Source organism: Euleptes europaea, chromosome 9 (assembly GCF_029931775.1).
Source record: "Euleptes europaea isolate rEulEur1 chromosome 9, rEulEur1.hap1, whole genome shotgun sequence".
Classification (NCBI taxonomy): domain Eukaryota; kingdom Metazoa; phylum Chordata; class Lepidosauria; order Squamata; family Sphaerodactylidae; genus Euleptes; species Euleptes europaea.
Window position 1 is genome coordinate 79,075,907 of NC_079320.1, and position 19,678 is coordinate 79,095,584.

General features: G+C 43.1%; 1 protein-coding gene across 1 annotated transcript in view; it reads left to right on the plus strand.

Moving 5' to 3' along the window:
• CCDC149 (coiled-coil domain containing 149) overlaps positions 1-19,678 on the plus strand; it is a 77,419-nt gene that overhangs the window by 42,801 nt on the left and 14,940 nt on the right. Inside the window, exons 5-10 of the mRNA XM_056855582.1 lie at positions 579-695; positions 3,552-3,724; positions 7,155-7,227; positions 8,646-8,730; positions 10,527-10,671; positions 12,729-12,805. Coding sequence (XP_056711560.1) covers positions 579-695; positions 3,552-3,724; positions 7,155-7,227; positions 8,646-8,730; positions 10,527-10,671; positions 12,729-12,805 — 670 coding nt within the window. The remainder of the gene's footprint in view (positions 1-578; positions 696-3,551; positions 3,725-7,154; positions 7,228-8,645; positions 8,731-10,526; positions 10,672-12,728; positions 12,806-19,678) is intronic.

Here is a 19,678-nt window from a genome sequence, read left to right on the forward strand (position 1 = left end):
CTGAGACTATCGCACTTTGGTCACATTATGAGAAGACAGGAGTCACCGGAAAAGATAATCATGCTGGGAAAAATTGAAGGCAGCAGGAAAAGAGGAAGACCAAACATGAGATGGATTGACTATAAAGGAAGCCATGGTCATCAGTTTGCAACACCTGAGCAAGGCTGTTAAGGATAGGGCATTTTGGAGGACATCGATTCATAGGGTCACCATGAGTTGGAAGCGACTTGACGGCACTTAACACACACACACACAAATGTTTGCATTTGCTGAAGTCCCCCCCCCCCCGCCCCTGTACCCTTGATCTCTCTCTCAGGTGCACTGCCAAGATTAATTTTTAAGTATATGCTCAAAAAGAGTGAATGCAACAAGAAAGTGTCTGTAAACATGTGAGTTATATAAGTATACTTGTAAAAGGACCTGTAAGCGGGTGCAGCTCTTTGCTAGATAGAAACTCAGCAGCCGGCCTGGGTTTGCATCGGTGTAACATGTAAAAGGGTCCTTATATGTTCTCCTGTGATCCTCTTCAACTGCTATTGTTTCAGTGCTCACAAAGAGGTGTCTTTTGCTTGTTTCAGCTCCTCAGAATGACGATAGCCAAACAGCGGCTTGGAGATGAGGAAGTCGGGGCACGTCACTTTGCACCCCATGAGCGGGAAGACCTCGTCCAGCAGTTGGAGAAAGCACGAGAACAAGTAATGGAACCATGGGCCTTTGTGTGATTGGCAATCCCGATGCCTCCAGTGCGACTTAATAGCTCGTGAGGGCTTTCTAAGACAGTGTTTCAGGTTTATTTATTGGGGAAAATTTTATGCCGCCTCTCCAGGGAACCTGCCCGAGGTGGCTTATGAAATAAAACACGATAAAAATATAAATCGCAAAATGTTCTTAACACCCAGCATTCAAAAACCACAGCCAGAACATAAAACAACACAAAACACAGAGCAGATTAAAAAGTGTCTTAAATATTTCTCAGGCTAAACAGACTATAAGCAGTGTGTTTAAATAAATAAATCAGCCCGTTAATAGAAAGTAAAAGGTAAGGTATGAGGAAAGAATGCAGAATGGGCTCTGTTTTCCATGTCCAAACAGTCAAATATGTTGGGCAGAAACCAGATCAGCCATCATAATAAAAAAAGAGGGTAGGGAGATCCCTTGCCCTGACCTGGATTGCCCACGTCAGATCACATCAGATTTTGGAAGCTAAGCAGGGTCAGCCTGGTTAGGGTCAGCCCTACTTAGCAATTGGATGGGAGACCATCAAGGAAGTCCAGGGTCACTGCGCAGAGGCAGGCAATGGCGAACCGTCTCTGGACATCTCTATAGCACAATGTTTTTGGAGTTTAACTTAAACATTGTAATATGCTTTAGGCTGCATATTTAATCTTTTCAGAGTTTATTTCTTAATGTTTGTATTTAAATGTGCAGGAAGAAACAAAAAGCTACTTCATACCCTATATACAAAAATTCTTCCATGTGCACATCAGATTGTAGTGTGGACACTACATGTGTTTACCACCATAATTGTACATGTTGAGAAGTTTGACTCTAATGCGATGGTAAAGGCATGTTTGACGCTTGCATTCTCTAATGGCCCTCAGATATCGCCTCCACATTCATCATGAGTGTATTATTGTAATGTTTTCTAGTCGAGGGGCTGACAGCGCAATCCTATGCAAGGTTGCTCCAGTCTAAGTCTATGGAAATCAGTGGAGTGGAGTAATTTTGCATAAGATTGCATTGTACAGGTTGAGCATCCCTTATTTGAAATGCTTGGGACCAGAAGTGTTTTGGATTTTGGATTTTTTTCAGATTTTGGAATATTTGCATATACACAATGAGATAACTTGGGAATGGGACCCAAGTCTAAACACAAAATTCATTTATGTTTTATATACACCTTATACACATAGCCTGAAGGTAATTTTATATAATATTTTTTAATAATTTTGTGCATGAATGAGGCGTGGGAAGACTCGTGGCCACTGGCAAACTCCATTTGAGTGCAACCCGTCACATGAGGTGTGGCATTCAAAAGTTTCGGATTTTGGAGCATTTCAGATTTTGGATTTTCGGATAAGGTATACTCAACCTGTATATCTCAACGTACCTACTCACAGAGAAGTACAATGCAATATTCAGGCTATGGAATCTTGCCCAAGTTTTGGCTGGCAAACATGATGGCTGCAGATTGCATAGAAACTGGAAGGTGGAGGGAATCTGATTTTAACAGGAAAAAACGGTGTGGGTCTTACTTCTACATAGCCCCAGAGATTTTTTCCTCTCTGTACCCTGCCTCTGGGCCTCACCTGGATGGCCAGGCTAGCCTGATCTCATCAGATCTCGGAAGCTAAGCAAGGTCAGCCCTGGCTAGTACTTCGATGGGAAACCACCAAGGAAGTCCAGGGTTGCTATGCAGAGGCAGGCAATGGGAAACCACCTCTGTTTACACCTCTGATATCAGAAGTGAGCCTGGATGGATGAAAAACAGCTGCAATTGTGGGATCTGGGCTTTCTTGCCTTCTGTCCAGTTTCCCCTCCCCGCTCCTACATAATTTCCAGTAGATTCTGGCTTAAGTGCAGTTGAACTGCTGCTCTTATGTCTTTTTTTGTCCTGAATCACATTGAAATTAATACTGCATGTCTGGGCGTAACTGTGAGCAGAAGCTTAAAGGCCAAGGCCAATAATTTGGTGAGAAGAAATTAACCTATTCATTGCCAGTAGAACCTGGAGCAACCGATTTTTTGTGTGTTATTAAAAAATTATTGTAGCATTAAATAGCAAAACAATACAATACAAACAACAGCCAGTAAATATAGAGCATATAAAACATATTACATTTCCGAGCAAGCAGTCGTTTTATGGACCTCCACCATCTGAATGTAGACTTTGAAGTATATTTTCCATTCTGGAAATTGTAGGATTCCATACTTGTAAATCCTCTATGCTTTTATCATTTTGATAATGTCAATTTAATCAAAACGTAGGTCTCTTTTACTTTATCAAACCAACTAATTAAATCTGGTGAGTTTTTCCCTTTCCAGTATCTAGCAAAATTTACTCTTGCTATTGTTAGCATGTAGAGGACTATATCGTAATGTTTCTTATGCATGGTCGGAGTGACTGATTTGTGTGTGTGTGTGTGTGCGCATAGTTTAATATTCTGAGTGAAGTACAAGTTGAGTATCTCTTATCCGGACTGCTTGGGACCAGAAGTGGTCTGTATTTCAGACCTTTCCATATTTTTGAATATTTTGGAATATCTAGTCCCCAGCCTGAGGCAGAGACAGGGAAGCAACTTCTAGAAGCTTCTAGCAGGCATGACAGTGGTTGTAGTCTCCTCCCTGGAAGGAAAGCTGGCGTCCCTTTTTTTTCTCCCCACCCTTTCCCATCCTCTTTCCTGTCTCCTCTATGCCCTGTTGTGGGCAACGCAGATCTGCCCGTATGCCAGCTCAAACGTCCGGTTTTCGGGTCAGTCTGGATATTGGATGTCCAGATAAGGGATACTCAACCTGTACGGAGATGGTCTTGAGTCTGGATTTCTTTTCAGATTGAGACTTTGCAACATGATCTTCAAGCAACCTTGGATGATCTTCAGGATATAAAAGAAGAGCGTTCTTTTTACCAAGACAAATCTGACAGATTAAACCAAGAGCTGAACCATGTTCTCGGGGGACACATCAACCGCATTATTGATGTCGATGCTCTCTGTATGGAGAACAGGTGAGTTTGCTGAGAAATGATCATTGCTTCTCATGAGGCCAAATGGCAAACTGTTAATAATTGTCACTTTGGAAATTCGGTCCCCTGCTAACATTTTGTGTTAATAAATTCCAGTTAAAAATAGTGCAGCACTCCAGGGGCTTGATGGATACTAACTAGTTTGGGTGTCAATATGAAACCAGTTTTAAGTGTTACAGCTTTCCCCAGAGAGGTCAGACATCTGTAGGTGTGTGAGGGTGCTTCTTCATTTACAGCTCTCCTGTCCCTTAAACAAAACCCCCCAAAATCTACAGCTCCCAGGGTTCCTTGTTTGGGAACTGTGATGATTAAATGGGTTTGAAATAAGTTTCAGTGTATTGTGGACATGCCCTAAGTTGTTCTACTTCTCACTGCTAGTTCAGGGATAGACAGTCCCTGAAACAAGTGCCGAACAGCAACATGCCAAATCAGTTTCCTTGGGACGTGGGGCCGGTTCTCCAACCAAGGAACTGAGGTGATTCCCTGAGGCACTAACAGGGCAGCCAGGGCTTAGGTGTCCTTTCGGTGTGTCTGGCCAAGAAGGGCCTTTGTCTCTCCCCTTTATCCCTTTGGTTTGCCAGCACACCATTATCTTCACACATAAATATTTGGCACTTAGTCCAAAAAGGTTGCCTTCCTCTGTTCTGGTGGTTTTGTTATACCTAGCTACACTTAGGGTTACCAGCTCCAGGTTGAGAAATACCTGGAGATTTGGGGGCTGGAGCCTGAGGAGGACGGGGTTGGGGGAGGGGAGGTACTTCAATGCCATAGAGTCCCCCTTCCAAAGTGGCCATTTTCTCCAGATGAACAGATCTCTGTAGCCTGGAGATTAGTTGTAATGTTGGGAGATCTCCACCTGGAGGTTGGCAACCCTAGCTACACTGGATGACAGCAGCACATGTGTGAGTGACCCTTGCTCCCTCTTCTTCCACAGTCTAAGTTTCTTGAGCTAATACCAGGGGGTGGGGGGATTCTGTGCATACATTTGAGAGAATGTACATCTCAAGAAATGCTGGAAGGATAAACATTGGTCACTTATGCTTTCTCCCTGCTACTTCTTTGTTTCAAGCTTCCTTAGTCTTAACCAGACTGTCAAATTGCAAATCTTATACTTGGATATTGTATTTCTTATCCTCTAGTGCAGTGGTTCCCAACCTTTTTCGAGTCTCGACCCCCTTTTACAATTGCCAAGTAATCTGCGACCCCCGCCATATTTGCATAAAGCCATAAAATGACATTTTCAATAGGATAAAGAAAACACGTTAAAAATAGATTTTTCAGAATACAATTCCAACGTAATATTTAATTAACTAATTTCATTAAATAATTAATTAATATTTAATGCGATGGTTGTGCTTACATCTGGGTAACCAGCTTCAAAATTTGTGGCTGAGTGTTTTGTCTCTAAGTGACGTTTGAGTTTTGAAGGTTTCATAGATTCAGCACTGAGAACAACATTGCACAAAATGCATTGTGGCTTCTCTATGCCATTGCTGATCAAGGTGGTAAAACCAAATTTTAGATAGTCTTCTGAATATTTACGTTTTTTCTCAAACTTTTCAGGCCGCCCAAAAGAAAGGCACACCGGAAGGCCAGAATAGCGACCACGCTACAGTCGCCTTTTAGTCTTCCTCCCCATTATCGCCTGTTTTGTTTTCTTCAACCTCCCGGCCTTGTTGTTTCTTCCCCCCCCCCCCGGGAAGGGGAGGCAAAGCAAGGTCGCTGCCGCAGGAGATCCTAAGAACATAAGAAAAGGCCCGGCTGGATCAGACCAAGGCCCATTGAGTAAAGCCTTCTGTTCACACAGGGGCCAAACCAGGTGCCTCTAGGAAGCCCCCCAAACAAGACTATCCTCCCAGGAGCTGGGGAAGGAAAGCAGGAGGAGTAGGAGGAGGAAGAAGGGGGGGAGAAGAGAAGTCGTCTCCCATCCCCGCCTCCTCCCTCCTGCGATCCCAGCGGCAGGAAGGGAAGGGGCAGACCGGGGAAGGAAGAGAAGGATGGGGAAGGAACTGCCTGCTTGGCTGTGTGGAAGAGGAGGAGGGGCCACCGCCGGGTTGCCGAGGCTGAGCTGAGCGGCAGTGGAGGCGCTGGGGCCTTGGACCCGGGGAAGGAGAGGCGGCTGAGGAGGAGGGGAGCCGGGAGGCTGGCGACCCCCCCCACCCTCAGGAGGTCGCGCCCAGCTGCTGGAAGGCGGACAGGAAGGAAAAAGCGACCAGCGACGACCCCCCAGAAAACACTTCACGACCCCCAAGGGGGTCGCGGCCCACAGGTTGGAAACCACTGCTCTAGTGGCTTAGGTTACTGCCATAGCAATGCTACTATGCTGTGGGGATAGAGTATGCAAACTGCATGATATTTTTCCTAAATTATTTTTGTGGCTAGGTTTTTCCTCCCTTCTGCCTTGCTCTTCTTGAGTGACAGAAGATACATACAGTAGCTGAGACAGGGTGCAAAAGTGAAATATCACAGCACACTTTCAGGCAGAAGTCTTTCTAAATCTTTCTGAAAAAATGTTCAGTAAAACCTCTGTAACGTTTCCATCAGCAGAGGTGGATCCACTTATAGTGCAACTCCAAGCTACCTATTTGGGATGAGGGATTCCCTGCTCCTGTTGCCTGCTGCTGCTATGAGCAGCGATGGGAGAAAAACTGAAAAGAAATGCTCTGCCAGCTGTGGTATCATGTCATTCCTAGTAAACAAAACAAAAGTGGCCTAGAGTAGCTCTAGGAATTGTTGGAAACTGTGATAAAACCATAGAATTTCTAGTGATTCCTAGAGCTACCTATGTCACTTCCTTTTTTTTAACCAAAAGTGACGGGATGCCACAGCCAGCATCACAGCCCCCTCATTCCCATCCACAGCCCTCCCTACACAAAGCAGAGTCACCCCCTTCAAAATCCATTAAAATCAGTGGGCTCTGTAGAGTATAGCTCTCCTTATAATTGCACTGTTAATTATTCAAGGACTGAATGGACTGAAGTGGGAGGGGGTCTTTAGTTCACTGTTGTTAGCCCCCTCTAGGGTTTCCAGGTCCTCCCTAGCTGCCGGCGGCTGATGGGGGACAAGGTTGCCAGCTCCAGACTGGGAAACTCCTGGATATTTGGGGGGTGGAGCCTGGGGAGGACAGGGACATCAGTGGGATACAATGTCAAAGAGTCCACCGTCCAAAGCAGCCAGTTTCTCCAGGGGAATCAATCTCTGTAGTCTGGAGATGAGCTGTAATTCCAAGGGATCCCCAGGTCCCACCTGGAGGCTGGCATTCCTGGCCTCCTCTGATCTAAACCTTGCATGTGTCACTGCTATCTTTTAATTTCTTTCTGTTGTCAACCTTGTGCAACTTTTTAAAGAATTCTTTTAGGAATAATAAGCCATATCAGAGTAATCAGTTAGGGTCTGTTATCTGACTTGCCAGATACCTTCACGAGCGATTAAAGCAAATTCAAGAAGAGGTCAACCTTCTAAAATCAAACATTGTGAAGTATAAGGTAAGGTTTGTTTTTGCATGGCATAATTCTACCTACTGCAGACAGTTTTCAAGCAATATATTTTCCGCAAGGACTGAACTCATTAATTGATTAGGAAATGATTGTAAACAATTCCTGCTGGTCTCTTGATCTGCCCAATGCATTGAACCATTTTATCACTGGAAGGAAAAATCCTTATCAGCCAAATTTGAAAGCCATCCATAATGTTGATTATTTATTCTCAAAATGGAGTCTGTATTGCTCTATTGTGTAGTATTTATTTTAAATTTAAATATACAGTTTCAAAACAATAGGGCACAAGGCACTGCGGAGTTCTGTGCAATCTTCATTTGGGATGGAATGGGAGCTGCGGAAGTTTTCCAGCAATCTCATATGTGGTGCAGTGTATAATTAAAAGGGCAGGTGTAGTCACCCTTTGCAATGTGCTGGCGAGTGACTCTTCTCCCTCAGGGTACCCTCTTTGAGCCAGAGTGATGTAGTGGTTAAGAGTGGTGGACTCTAATCTGGAGAACCAGGTTTGATTCCCCACTCTTCCACATGAAGCCTGATGGGCAACCTTGGGCCAGTCACATTTCTCTCACAACTTTTCCTTATAGTGAGCGATGAATTCATAAACTGCTTTGATATAGGAAAGCAGCGTGGTGTGGTGGTTAAGAGTGGTGGACTCTAATCTGGAGAACCGGGTTTGATTCGCCACTCCTCCACATCAGCAGCGGATGCTAATCTGGTGAACTGGGTTGGTTTCCCCCACTCTTCCACATGAAGCCAGTCACAGTTCTCTCTAAACTCTCTCAGCTTCACCTACCTCACAAGGTGTCTATTGTGGGAAGAGGAAGAGAAGGAGATTATTAGCCAGTTTGATGCTCCTTTATAAAAGGTAGAGAAAGTTGGCATATAAAAAACAACTCTTCTTCTCTAGGACAGGGTGTGTGGGAGGTATTGAACACCTATGGGATTTTTTAGTATTTTTTTAACCTACTGTTGAAGTGTATAAAGAGCACTTCCTTCTGCCTGGCATTTAAGATGAAGTGCACCTCCTTACATTGAAGAGGGAAAGAAAAGAGAATGCAAATGGAGGAAAGGGTTAAAATCTAAACAAAATTAAAAAGGGAAATGGGAACAACCTGTGATAGACAGGCAAAGAGAAAGGAGTAGAACAGTACAAACGATGAAGAAAGAATAGAAAGCAAAGATGTCTAAATAGCCATATGGAGAATTGATATGTTTGGGACACAATGGAGGGTGAACGTGCAAAGTGGTTCTTAGATTCTTTAATTGGGTATCAGCCCTAGTTTGTACAGAAGGCAAGCAAGAAAGAATTATTTTTCCAATGAATCAAAACTTTAGTTGGTTTTTTTTCTCAAAAATGTGGGTTTTTTCCCCAAAAAGGTGATTTTTAAAAAATTTCTTTGTTTTAGAACGCTTTAGAGAGAAGGAAAAATTCCAAGACTAATAGTAAGTCAAATAGCAGTGCACTAACGGGAGTCCTTTCTGCAAAGCAAGGTACTGCACACATCTACGTCTTTAACTTTTCCCTTCCCAACCTGACAACTGCTTTGCTTACTCTGAGGCTTGAATAAAAAGAGGGAATATTTTATTCCTAGCAGGAACTCTCTAGTAGTGTAATTTCCTTATTCTTCCCACGCATCTCCACAGAATTAGATATTAAAAGAAATGAGGAGCGTCAGCTCCTCCATTTCTCTTCCTGGCATAAACAGCATGAGCCCTTAATGTCCTTCGACCACGCATTTCCCTGCCTCCCTTTCCACGTTGTTGGCTAGCAAGGGTGGGAAAAACTCAGACCATGATTATGTCACATCGTATGTTGCGCTTATACTAGATATCTTGTAGCCAAGAAGAGGTGAAAAGAAAAATGTTGGGTTGGATCCTATCTCCATTCCATGCATGGAACCCAACTTCCCTGCCTCCCTCCTCCCAAAACAGCCCCAAATGCCCCAACAAACGCTGCTCCTAGGGAAGATGGGACCCTCCAGAAGCAATGGGGGGGGCGGAGTTGGACGGCTGCTACAGGAGAAGAGAATTGTTCCCCCACACGCACATGCTGGTCTTCTCCATGGGATTCAACCAATGGACTTGCTATTATGGCAGCCCATGATTTCTTGCAAGGTCTAGCGGTGCCCTTGGATTCCTTGGAGCAGTGTGTGGGTAGAGGTTAGGTTATTTTGTCACTGTTACTCTAAATGTTAGTTATGATGCTTATCTTTTACCCAACAATCTGTATCGAGCTTGGCATGGATCAGAAATAATACCTGATACATACTTACACAGATGATAATGCAGGCACAGAAGGGGAACACCTAGCTGGGTGTGTGTCTGTCTGGTCACCAATCCATTGCTTAGGCTGCCAGCGTAGTAGAGATTGGTGTAATCTGACCTAATCATATAGGCAGAAGATACACTGCCAGAGCTGCATGGGCACAATTGTGGTGGTTGTATTGCTCCAGGTGGAATGTAAGCAAGGCTAGAGTCTCCTTCTGCCAAGACTGTATCTCTGGTTTGTAAAAATTGATGGGGTATGATAAAACTCCAGGGGAAGGACCTGACCAGCCCATATGCTAGAACTGCACATAACAAAAATGATGCCCAGCCTAAAGAATGTTCATTTATATGAAAGGGGAGGAGGAGATGTTGATTAGTTGTAGTACATCTGCGTTGCATGTAGAAGGTCCCAGGTTCAATCCCCAGCATCTCCTGTTAAAAGGATCAGGTGATGAGAAGGAGCTCAACTTGCAATCCTGAAGAGCCATTCAAAACAGACAGTACTGACCTTGCTATATCACTGTTCTGTCTCTGTATAAGGCATAAGCTGTCTCTGTATAAGGCATAAGCTTTGTAGAATCATAGAGTTGGAAGGGGCCATACAGGCCATCTAGTCCCTGTTTAATGTAGGCCATCTAGCCCCTGTTTAATGTAGGATCAGCCTTGAGCATCCCTGACAAGGGTTTGTCCAGCCTCTGCTTAAAGACTGCCAGTGAGGGGAAGCTCACCACCTCCCTAGCTAGCTGATTCCACTGTCGAACAACTCTTACTGTAAAAATTTTTTCCCTAATATCCAGCCGGTACCTTTCTGCCCACAGTTTAAACCCATTATTGCATTATCACATTAATGAAATAGTATACTCAGTTTCTAGTTATTGTGGATCTTGGGTCATCAATATGAGTAATGAACAGGTTTGATTTTTATTATTTTTTCAAATCTCAAGGGTCGTTTCCAGCTTTCTGTGTCCATGAAGTTAAATTTGTATCTCTGTGTTTTCTTTTGTATTGAATGCTTCTAGTCCAAGAGTTGTTATCAGAAGATCATGGTTGCAGCCTACCAGCCACACCCCAATCCATTTCTGATCTTAAATCTTTAGCTACTGCTTTACTGGAGACAATCCATGAGAAAAACATGGTCATTCAGCATCAGAGGCAAACAAACAAGTAAGTCATGGTCTTGGCTCCATCTCCTTGTTAGCATGGAAAGGCATGGTGAAATTCAGATTTTTTTTTCTTTAGATCAGGATTTTCCTCCTGGTCTTTTAAGATGGACTGAGCTTGACCCTTTTGTGTCCTCTTGGACAAAGATTGTAGATGAAAGACTTTCAAGGGTACAGAATTCCTATCCAATTTTTCCCTCAGACCTCCCTTTAGTAATGAATAAGATACGCACAGATATAGAACGAAGGGGCCATCTTGAACTATGTGGTGATGCCAAAAGGAAATGCGCACCCTCCTGGGGTCAGGGGCCTCTCTGTTTGATTGGACTATCTAAGAATCTGCCAAATAATTCGTTGAGGGATCTTTTCCAGCGCTTCCAGATTATCTAGAATTCTTAACCATTCCAACCTTTCGAAGACTTTTCTTTTTGGCCGGACAAAATGCCTTATCCCTCAACGAATTAGGCAGATTCTTAGGTAGTCCAGTCAAACAGAGAGTCTGCCCATGTGGAAAGGCAAAGACAGAAACACCCATTTTTTATTCAATTGTGATTTATATTCTTCTATAAGATCTTCTTTTATTACTCCATTGATTTCACACTTTCCTGAATGTTCACACAACTATCATTTAACCTGTCTGCTGGCTGGTAAAGATAATGCTGGTACTCTATCCGTATTTTATTATTTAACGCCCCCTTTGAAGATACACCAGAAGTTATAATCAAGTTATGCCTAAATGCTTATTTGCATACAGACACTCATTTTGCACTGGAACTGGAAGTAAGTATTAGCATTAGCATCTTTTGACATCCCCTCCCCCAGGAGCAGAAGGGAGGGGAATCAGTGGACTGCAGCAGAAGGCGGGGAGACAGGGACATCCTGCCCACTTCTCTCCTCTTGTGATGCTTTGCTTTCAACCCATGGTCTGCATGTGTGGTAAGGAATGTCACTGAGTCTTACTGTGCAATCTTGCGCAGAGGTAGTCCAGTCTAAGCCCATTGGTTTTCATGGACTTCGACTGGAGTAACTTTGCATAGGACTGCATTGTGTATCTCATGCACCTACCTCAAAGTAAATTGCATGGGTACTTAATAGGTTGGATCCTGTTACTCTCTTCTGCCAAGTAAGAAGTTTAACTCAGGAAAACTAGATTTCCTGAGTTAAGGAAGACTTTGGAGGAAGACTTTGCACATAGCAGAGCTGAGTCGTAGGATCTAGCCTGTTTCCTTCCTTCCTTCCTTCCTTTTATTTTTTTTGGATCTGTATCCCATCCTCTATCCCAGCCGAAGCCGGGCTCAGGGTGGCTAACAACAGTTAAGAACAGTTTAACGTTATCTCTGGAAATTATGAACATATTTTTCATCAGACATTGAAAATATAAGTATTAAATCCGAATGAAATGTTCTTTGTTAATATTTTGTTAGTGGTGTGGTGCTAGCCACATATTTTAATAGTTTAACATTTTAATGTTGTTATTTTGTATTTGTTATCTGCTTTTATGTTGTTTCTAGCTAATTTTATATTTGTTACCTGCTTTTATGTTGTTTTTAACTAATTTATACTAATTTATCCTGTTTCAATGTTGTAAGTTGCCACAAGACCCTTTGGGGTGAGAGGTGACAAAAAATAAATAATATGGAAATACAGTAGGGCATCAGTCAACCTTTGCCGACAGAACTATAAGTTTGTTTATTTATTTATTTAGATTTTTTTACCCCTGCCCTCAATACTTGGCCGGAGCCAGGCAGCTAACAACATAACAATACAGTAAATATTAAAATTACAATAAAATTACATGTAAAACAATTTAACTATCCCCATAAAATCAGGTAAAACAACAAATCGTGCTCTTTTATGAGCACAGGATCTGCTATAGGGCCAAGAAGGCAGTCAGGGCCCCCATATCAGGTGGTACATAAACCAAGAAGACACAGAGGAGGGTGAGGGGGTAGAGGGGCCAGCACTGATGAGAAACCATGGCTGCCCTCAACTATAGGCCTGGCCATATGTCTATCCTTTGTGTGTGTTAATTCTCTCTCATGTACCATGTCTTCGTTTCAGAATTCTAGGTAATCGTGTAGCAGAATTGGAAAAAAAGTTGAGAACCTTAGAAGTCTCTGGTTTGTGGAGTCTTCCAGGTTAGTAAATATAAGTAGTTATTTAATGTTTAGGCATCAGAGGATAGTGATAATAGGAAACATGAAAGTGTACATTAAAAATGCTTTGCTGGTGTGATAAGACTCTATGAGAACAATGGGGTGAGAATATGGATAAATCATAAACTGCCATAATTATGTAGGTGACTTCTTGTTAGACCTTTCTGAAGCTGAACCATTGTAAAAGTGTTTTATGGTATATGGTCCAAATCACAAGTCACTTTTGAAAGCTTCAGTTCTGTTGCCAGCCGTGCACTAGAGCTGGTCTACTCGTTCAGAAAATTAATCTATCAGCGGACCTTCTGGAACCAACCTACTAGAGGATACCAGTGGGAAACTGCACAACTGAATTCTACCCATGTTTTTAAACCAACCACTCCAGATCAAACCGTCCTGCGTATAAAGAAAGTATTATATTGGAGAGAAGGGTAGACTAGAACTTATTTTTCTTGACTAGATTTCCCAAGGGTAAAGGTGTATTTTATACAGAAGCATTCAGATGCAGAACCCTTTCCCACAACCTACAGTTATGAGAACTGGAGGGCTGTGTCATGTGGTTTTTCTGAAAGGGTAGATGACAATACAGGCTGTATTGTAATGTAGAAAAAGATGGGCAATACAGGCTGGAATGATTCTAAATCTATCATAAAAAGCATTCAAGAATTGAATGTCTCATTCCTTCTTTGTTTCATTGGTTTCTTTCCTGTTCTGCCTACCTGGGAGGGAGCCATTGTGGTGTAGTGGTTAAAAGCGGCAAACTCTAATCTGGTGAACCAGGTTGGTTTCCCCACTCCTCCACATGAAGCCGCCTGGGTAACCTTGGACTAGTCACAGTTCTCTCAGAGCTCTCTCAGCCTCACCTACCTCAGAAGGTGTCTGTTGTGGGGAGAGGAAGGGCAGGTGATTGTAAGCCAATCTGATTCTCCTTAAAAGGTAGAGAAAGTTGGTATATAAAAACCAACTCTTCTTCCATTCTGTAAAATCCTTTTTAGGTCAACATATTTGCTCCAGTTGACAAAACTCTTATTTTTTTAAATTCTGTTGCACTTAAGTGTGGTTCCTTGAGCTAAAGACCATGATTTACTGTTCTGAATTACACATATGTGTGACGATACATGAAAATGTAATGAGAGAATCAGAATACGTATGATTGCCGGTGAGAGAAGTAATTTGTATAGCAAGAGTTTAACAAAGGTCTAGCTTTGTTGGTAGAATTCATAAGCTTATTCTCAGATACCAATAACAGTTTTGGGTTCTCGTGTTGTTTTCCCACACATTCAGATGTGGGTGGGTCTTTCTCCAGTTGCTCTTCCACCCAAGCTTAAACCACTAGCAGTTAGCCATCTCTGGTGCTCTCCCTCCTGCCTATTTGTGGCTGAGGTTCTGAATTCTTTTTTGTTATTTGGACATAACCTTTCAAGTGAGCTGACATTCTTCTCCAGCCCAACCATCTCTTTCCTCTCTCCCAAGTGGTCTTGGTCCCTTTTTTCTTACATTTATTCCCATTTCTCCTGAAATGCTACACCTTCCCAAACCCTAGACTCCTCAGAACTTTCAGTGGGTAGCCGTGTTAGTCTGTCTGCAGTAGTAGAAAAGAGCAAGAGTCCAGTAGCACCTTAAAGACTAACAAGAAAGACTGCCAGAAAATATTTTTGTTAGTCTTTAAGGTGCTACTGGACTCTTGCTCTTTTCTACTTCCTCAGAACTTTGTATTATATGGTTTTATTTATTTATTATTAACCCATTTATATCATAGAACCATAGAGTTGGAAGGGGCCATACAGACCATCTAGTCCAACCCCCATACAGACCATCTAGTCCAATCCCTGACAAGTGCTTGTCCAGCCTCTGCTTAAAGACTGCCAGTGAAGGGGAGCTCACCACCTCCCTAGGTAGCTTATTCCACTGTTGAACAACTCTTACTGTATTTTTCCCCTTAATATCCTTTCCGCCCTCAATTTAAACCCATTATTGCAAGTCCTGTGCTGCCAACAAGAACAGCTCCCTGCCCTCCTCTGAGTGACAGCCCTTCAAATACTTAAAGAGAACAAGCATGTCCCCCCTTAACCTCTTCTTCTCCAGACTAAACATTCCCAGCTCCCTCAGCCTTTCCTCATAGGGCTTGGTCTCCAGGCCCTGGTCATCCTCATCGCTGTCCTCTGCACCCGCTCAATTCTGTCCACATATTTTTAAAAGTGAGGCCTCCAGAACTGCACACAATACTCCAGGTGCAGCCAATGCAGTGTACAACAGAACTATGACATCTCGTAATTTGGATGTTATGCCTCTGTTGATGCACCCCGATATCACATTAGCCTTTTTTGTCACTGCATCACACTGGCGGCTCATATCCTGCCTTTCCTCATGGTTCAAGGGAAAACCAAAACAATTTACAGATAACAATATTTCCTAGATAGGTCATATGGGCCAAGGCAATAGGATCACCCTACTCTCTGTTGGATCATGGGAGAATACGTTAGCCCCCTGAAAAACTGTCAGAGGGTCAGTGTTTTTTGCCGTAGTTGGTTTTTTTCCACAGAAAGTGCCACCTTTTGACTCAGATCTTATTACACATTTAAGTTAAGAAACTATATATCTATTCCTCACTTGAACGACACCTCCTGTATCGAGTAATGCATCTGTAGTCTGGTAGGCTTCTTAAAAGTGGATCATGGGATTTTTAAAGAGCACTGTTATGCCAACGCTTTTGCATTTGTAGCAATATGATTTGTTTAAAAAATAGTGAGTTGCAGGCTCTTTAAAAATATGCATGTAACCTGAATCCAGTGGTGTCACCTCATGTCTAGAAGGCTGAGGTGAAGAGAGAGCAGAAATGATAAAAGTGGGGGCGGGAGTTCTTCAGTACTGTCATGCTCGTTGGAGGCTCGTTGTGGCCGTCAGATTTGCACCCCCTCTGTAGACTTTCAACTATAAAAACCTTGCTCTGATTGCTTTTTGGGTGGGAAAATGTAGGAAGGCTTTTGATGGTGGAATAGACACACGGATGCAAATGTAATAAGGTACAAAAATATTGTAAAGCTGGAAATTCACCTGAGTTTGGAGGTCTCAGTGTCTTCCTATTTCCCAGAGGCGCCCTGATTTTATCTGTGTAAGTAATGAAATCCTGGTTTTTTTATACTGCGTGAAGTAAATTCAGAAATTACATCCTGCTTAAAAGCTATTTACTACTTGCGTAGATCTTGCACATACCTTGAACATCAGTATGTTCAACATAAGATTTGAACCAAGAAAACTGGATTCTTCTAGTCTTAAATAGAAAAGGATCTTTACTCCAACTTTGGAAATAAATATGCTATAGGTGTAGTCCCAAGAGACTTTTCCCCCCAATGATTTTTTGATAATAGAATGCAGCCTCTTGTGCTGTAATTTAAAGAGGGCAACCGATGTGGAAAAGGGGGACAACTAAACTCTCTCCACTTGCTCTGTTTTAATGTCAGCAAGTCACCACTCAAGCTACTTCTATCCCCTGAGGAGAAATACAGGGATCTATTGGTAATCCCTGGCCCAAAAACCATCTGGCTGTCCTTAGCCCGGGCCTTTTCAGCTGTGGCCCCGGCGTGGTGGAACACTATGCCCAGCAAGATTCAGGCCCTGCAGGATTTAAAACACTTCCGCAGTGCCTGTAAAACTGAGCTGTTCCACCAAGCGTATAGTTGAGGACAGCGACGGTATTCCATCTAGCTGGCCTCTCCCCCCACCCATTTTCTCCACCTTCACATAGCTTATTGTGCTGCTGTGATATTGTTATTATAAGGTTCTAATTATTTTTTCCTGCTAGAATGTTAGTTGTGAGATGTTACGGCACCAGGGTTTTATGATTAATTTTTTATGTAATATACAAAAGATTTTAAACTGTTTTAAAGAGATGTTATCCACTGTGAGCCAGGCTTCGGCTGGAAAAGGGCAGCCTATAAGAGGAAGGAAGGGAGAGAGAAAGTTTTCCCAGGGAAGTAAAAGCTGAGCTTTCAATGGGAAGCAGAAAGCAGAAAGCAGAGAAAAGATTAATTTACTCCTCCCCCTCCACTGTTTGGTCTCTTCTTTTAAATCATAACCATGGAGGCAGCATTATGTTAAAAGATCAGAGAGAGAAACGAGGAGAAATAAATAACCCAATATGTGGTAATGCTCTAAGAAATGCTTTTGCTAAAGTATGGACTCTTCTGTTACTCCTAAGTATTTTACCCTGGATTTATTGCATTTTAAGATGGCACTTCTGTGGGACTTCCTTCGGAGTAAGCACGCTTTGTATGGTGTAGCATGCTTCATTCACAAGTAAGAACGCGAGGGTATTGATGTTGTACTTTATTGTATGCCTGAATATATGTTCTGTTTTTTAACAGTGCTTTTGTTTTGCCTCTTGGCTATTCAGAATCTCTGACACCCATTAATACCTTCTGCCACTTGTTTTCCTGCATCCAAAAATGATACGCCCCAGTAAATTGATTCCTATTACTGAACTGAGTGGCAATTTTAAAATTTTAAGGATGCTTTGAACCACATTGTCCTCTTCAAAGATGAACAAGAGGCTTGTGGCCCCTTAATGACTAGCAAAAATTTTATTCCAGCGTAAGCATGCACAGACTAGAGCCCATTTCTTCACTATGCAGGCGTTTTATGTGGGAGGATGACAAAAACAGATTCAAGGGGCTATGAAATGCAGGTAGCACAGGGTGAGATGTTAATTCTGTAAAACTGTCCTCTTTGGAGATAGATTTTCAGAGCAAAACTAAAATTGTGTTATTTATTTATTAGTTTGAATAAATTTATGCTTCTTTTCTTCTGGAACAAAGAGGCTTACCAACTTTAAAGTCTCAGACCATCTACAATAACAATATAATCTTATATTTTTATGCGCCTTCACTTCTTTAGGAGAAAGAAGAAGACTGTTGCAGATCATGGTGGTAGATTTAAGCATGCTGAGTACCGTTGAACTCAATTGGACTCAGCTAGCCCATAAGCAGACATTGGCTCAGGCTGGAAGTTCATTATCATGAGTTGGGATCTGTGACTTCCTTCCACTAAGTTCAGCCCCGTGATTGCCTTCTGCCAAGTCTTCCTCCATCTGTGGACTTGTCACGGTTCGTGCCGTTCAAGTAACCAAGCTCTTAGAATCAACCCCTTCCTGAAAAGGGATATGTTATCTTATTCAGCCTGTTACCCACTAAGCAGGAATCAACACTGTCCACCTCTTTCGAGATAGACTTGCTCTTGAAATGTTCCAGTAAAAATATGAAAAGAATATATGAGTAAAATACTATTTATTTCACATAAAATATATGCATGTAAATGGTTACAGAAATTAAAACTATATTGTTTAGTTCAATAATATATAGGCATTCTTATAAATGCTATCTTATGTATGCAAGCAATATTAGCAATATCAACAATCTCTATGACTCTATATGAGAGTTTCCCAAGTATATATTTCATTCAGGAAATAATACTGTTTACAGAAATCTTGTAAAATAATGGTTAGTGCATTGATTAAGTATCTCACTTCAATATATTCAAATATAAGACATACTTTACCCCAGGGTTGGGGAACCTTTTTCCTGCCAAGAGCCATTTGCTCATTTATAACATCATTCGGGGGCCATAACCAGGTGTAGATCTCCCGGCGTGGGGGGGGAGAGGCTAGGGTTGCCAGGTCTCCAGCCACCACCTGGAGGTTGGCAACCACAGGGGAGGCCACGCAGAGAAGGCTGGAGGGCACCCCACTTCCCCTCCCTCCCCCTTGCAGGCGGGAGGGCAGCCAGCAATAGGCCCCGAGCAAACGAGGCGCCAGGGGGGTGCAGCCTGCAGCCGATCCTCAGGGAATGAAGGAAAACAGAGAAATGGAGGGGGAGAAAAGGACGGAAGGAGACAGACAAAGAAAGAGACGAGGGAGAGAGGGGGAGAAAGAAGAAAGAGTGACAGAAAAAGAGGAAGAGAGAAAAGCCTTCCCCTCCCACACACATACCTGCACACGCCGGCCTCACGCGACCGAGCCCCAGGCTCCCCGCCCTCCCACCCTGAGTCCACAAAAGGCCCTCCAAGCCCGATAGGCTCCCGCGCGCATGTTCCACCGCCGGGAGCCACTGGCCTCTCCCCCCCTCGCCGCTTGACAGGTGGCGAGAGGGGCTTACAGTGTGCTGCGGTGTCCTGCATGCCGCGACTGTAGGGGGCAGCCTTGGGGGAAGCGTCCCTCCCCCTCCCCCTCTTCTCACCGACCAATAGTCTACAAGAGGAGGTCCAAAGGGTGCCGTGGCCCCAGAAACATCTTCAGGGAGGGCCGCACTGTGCTTCACCTTCAGCTGGGCCCTGGAGCTCCCGAGGGCCACTGAAAATGTCCTCGGGGGCCACATACGGCCCCTGGGCCGGACGTTCCCCATCCCTGCTTTACCCAGTCATGTCATTGCAGAGTTTCTGTAAGGTTTCTATAAGTTCACTTAGAGAATACCTGAAGGAAATCTAACTATTCTAAGTATTACTCTTAGAGAATAAAAATACCAAGACCACGGTTACACAGCCCGGATAACCTACGAGAACCAATTAACTCTGACCGTGAAAGCCTTCGACAATATTACTCTGTTATTTCAATGCCTTTAGTAGTTGTAAAGGTAGGAGAGATCTCTGGTTCCATAGTTTCACGCTAGGGCTGATACTATAGCTCTCCCAGCAGTCTGTGACTGAAGACATGAGACCATAGAGTCTCTATATGTTTAAGATTTATGGGTCTGAAGCCCATGTTCAGATTAGAAAAGGCTATGTGAAAGCCATCTTTGAGTATGCTTTGCTGTAAGCATTGCTGTATAGCTAAGAGCCACCTATACGGCTTTGGCTATACTGTAATTA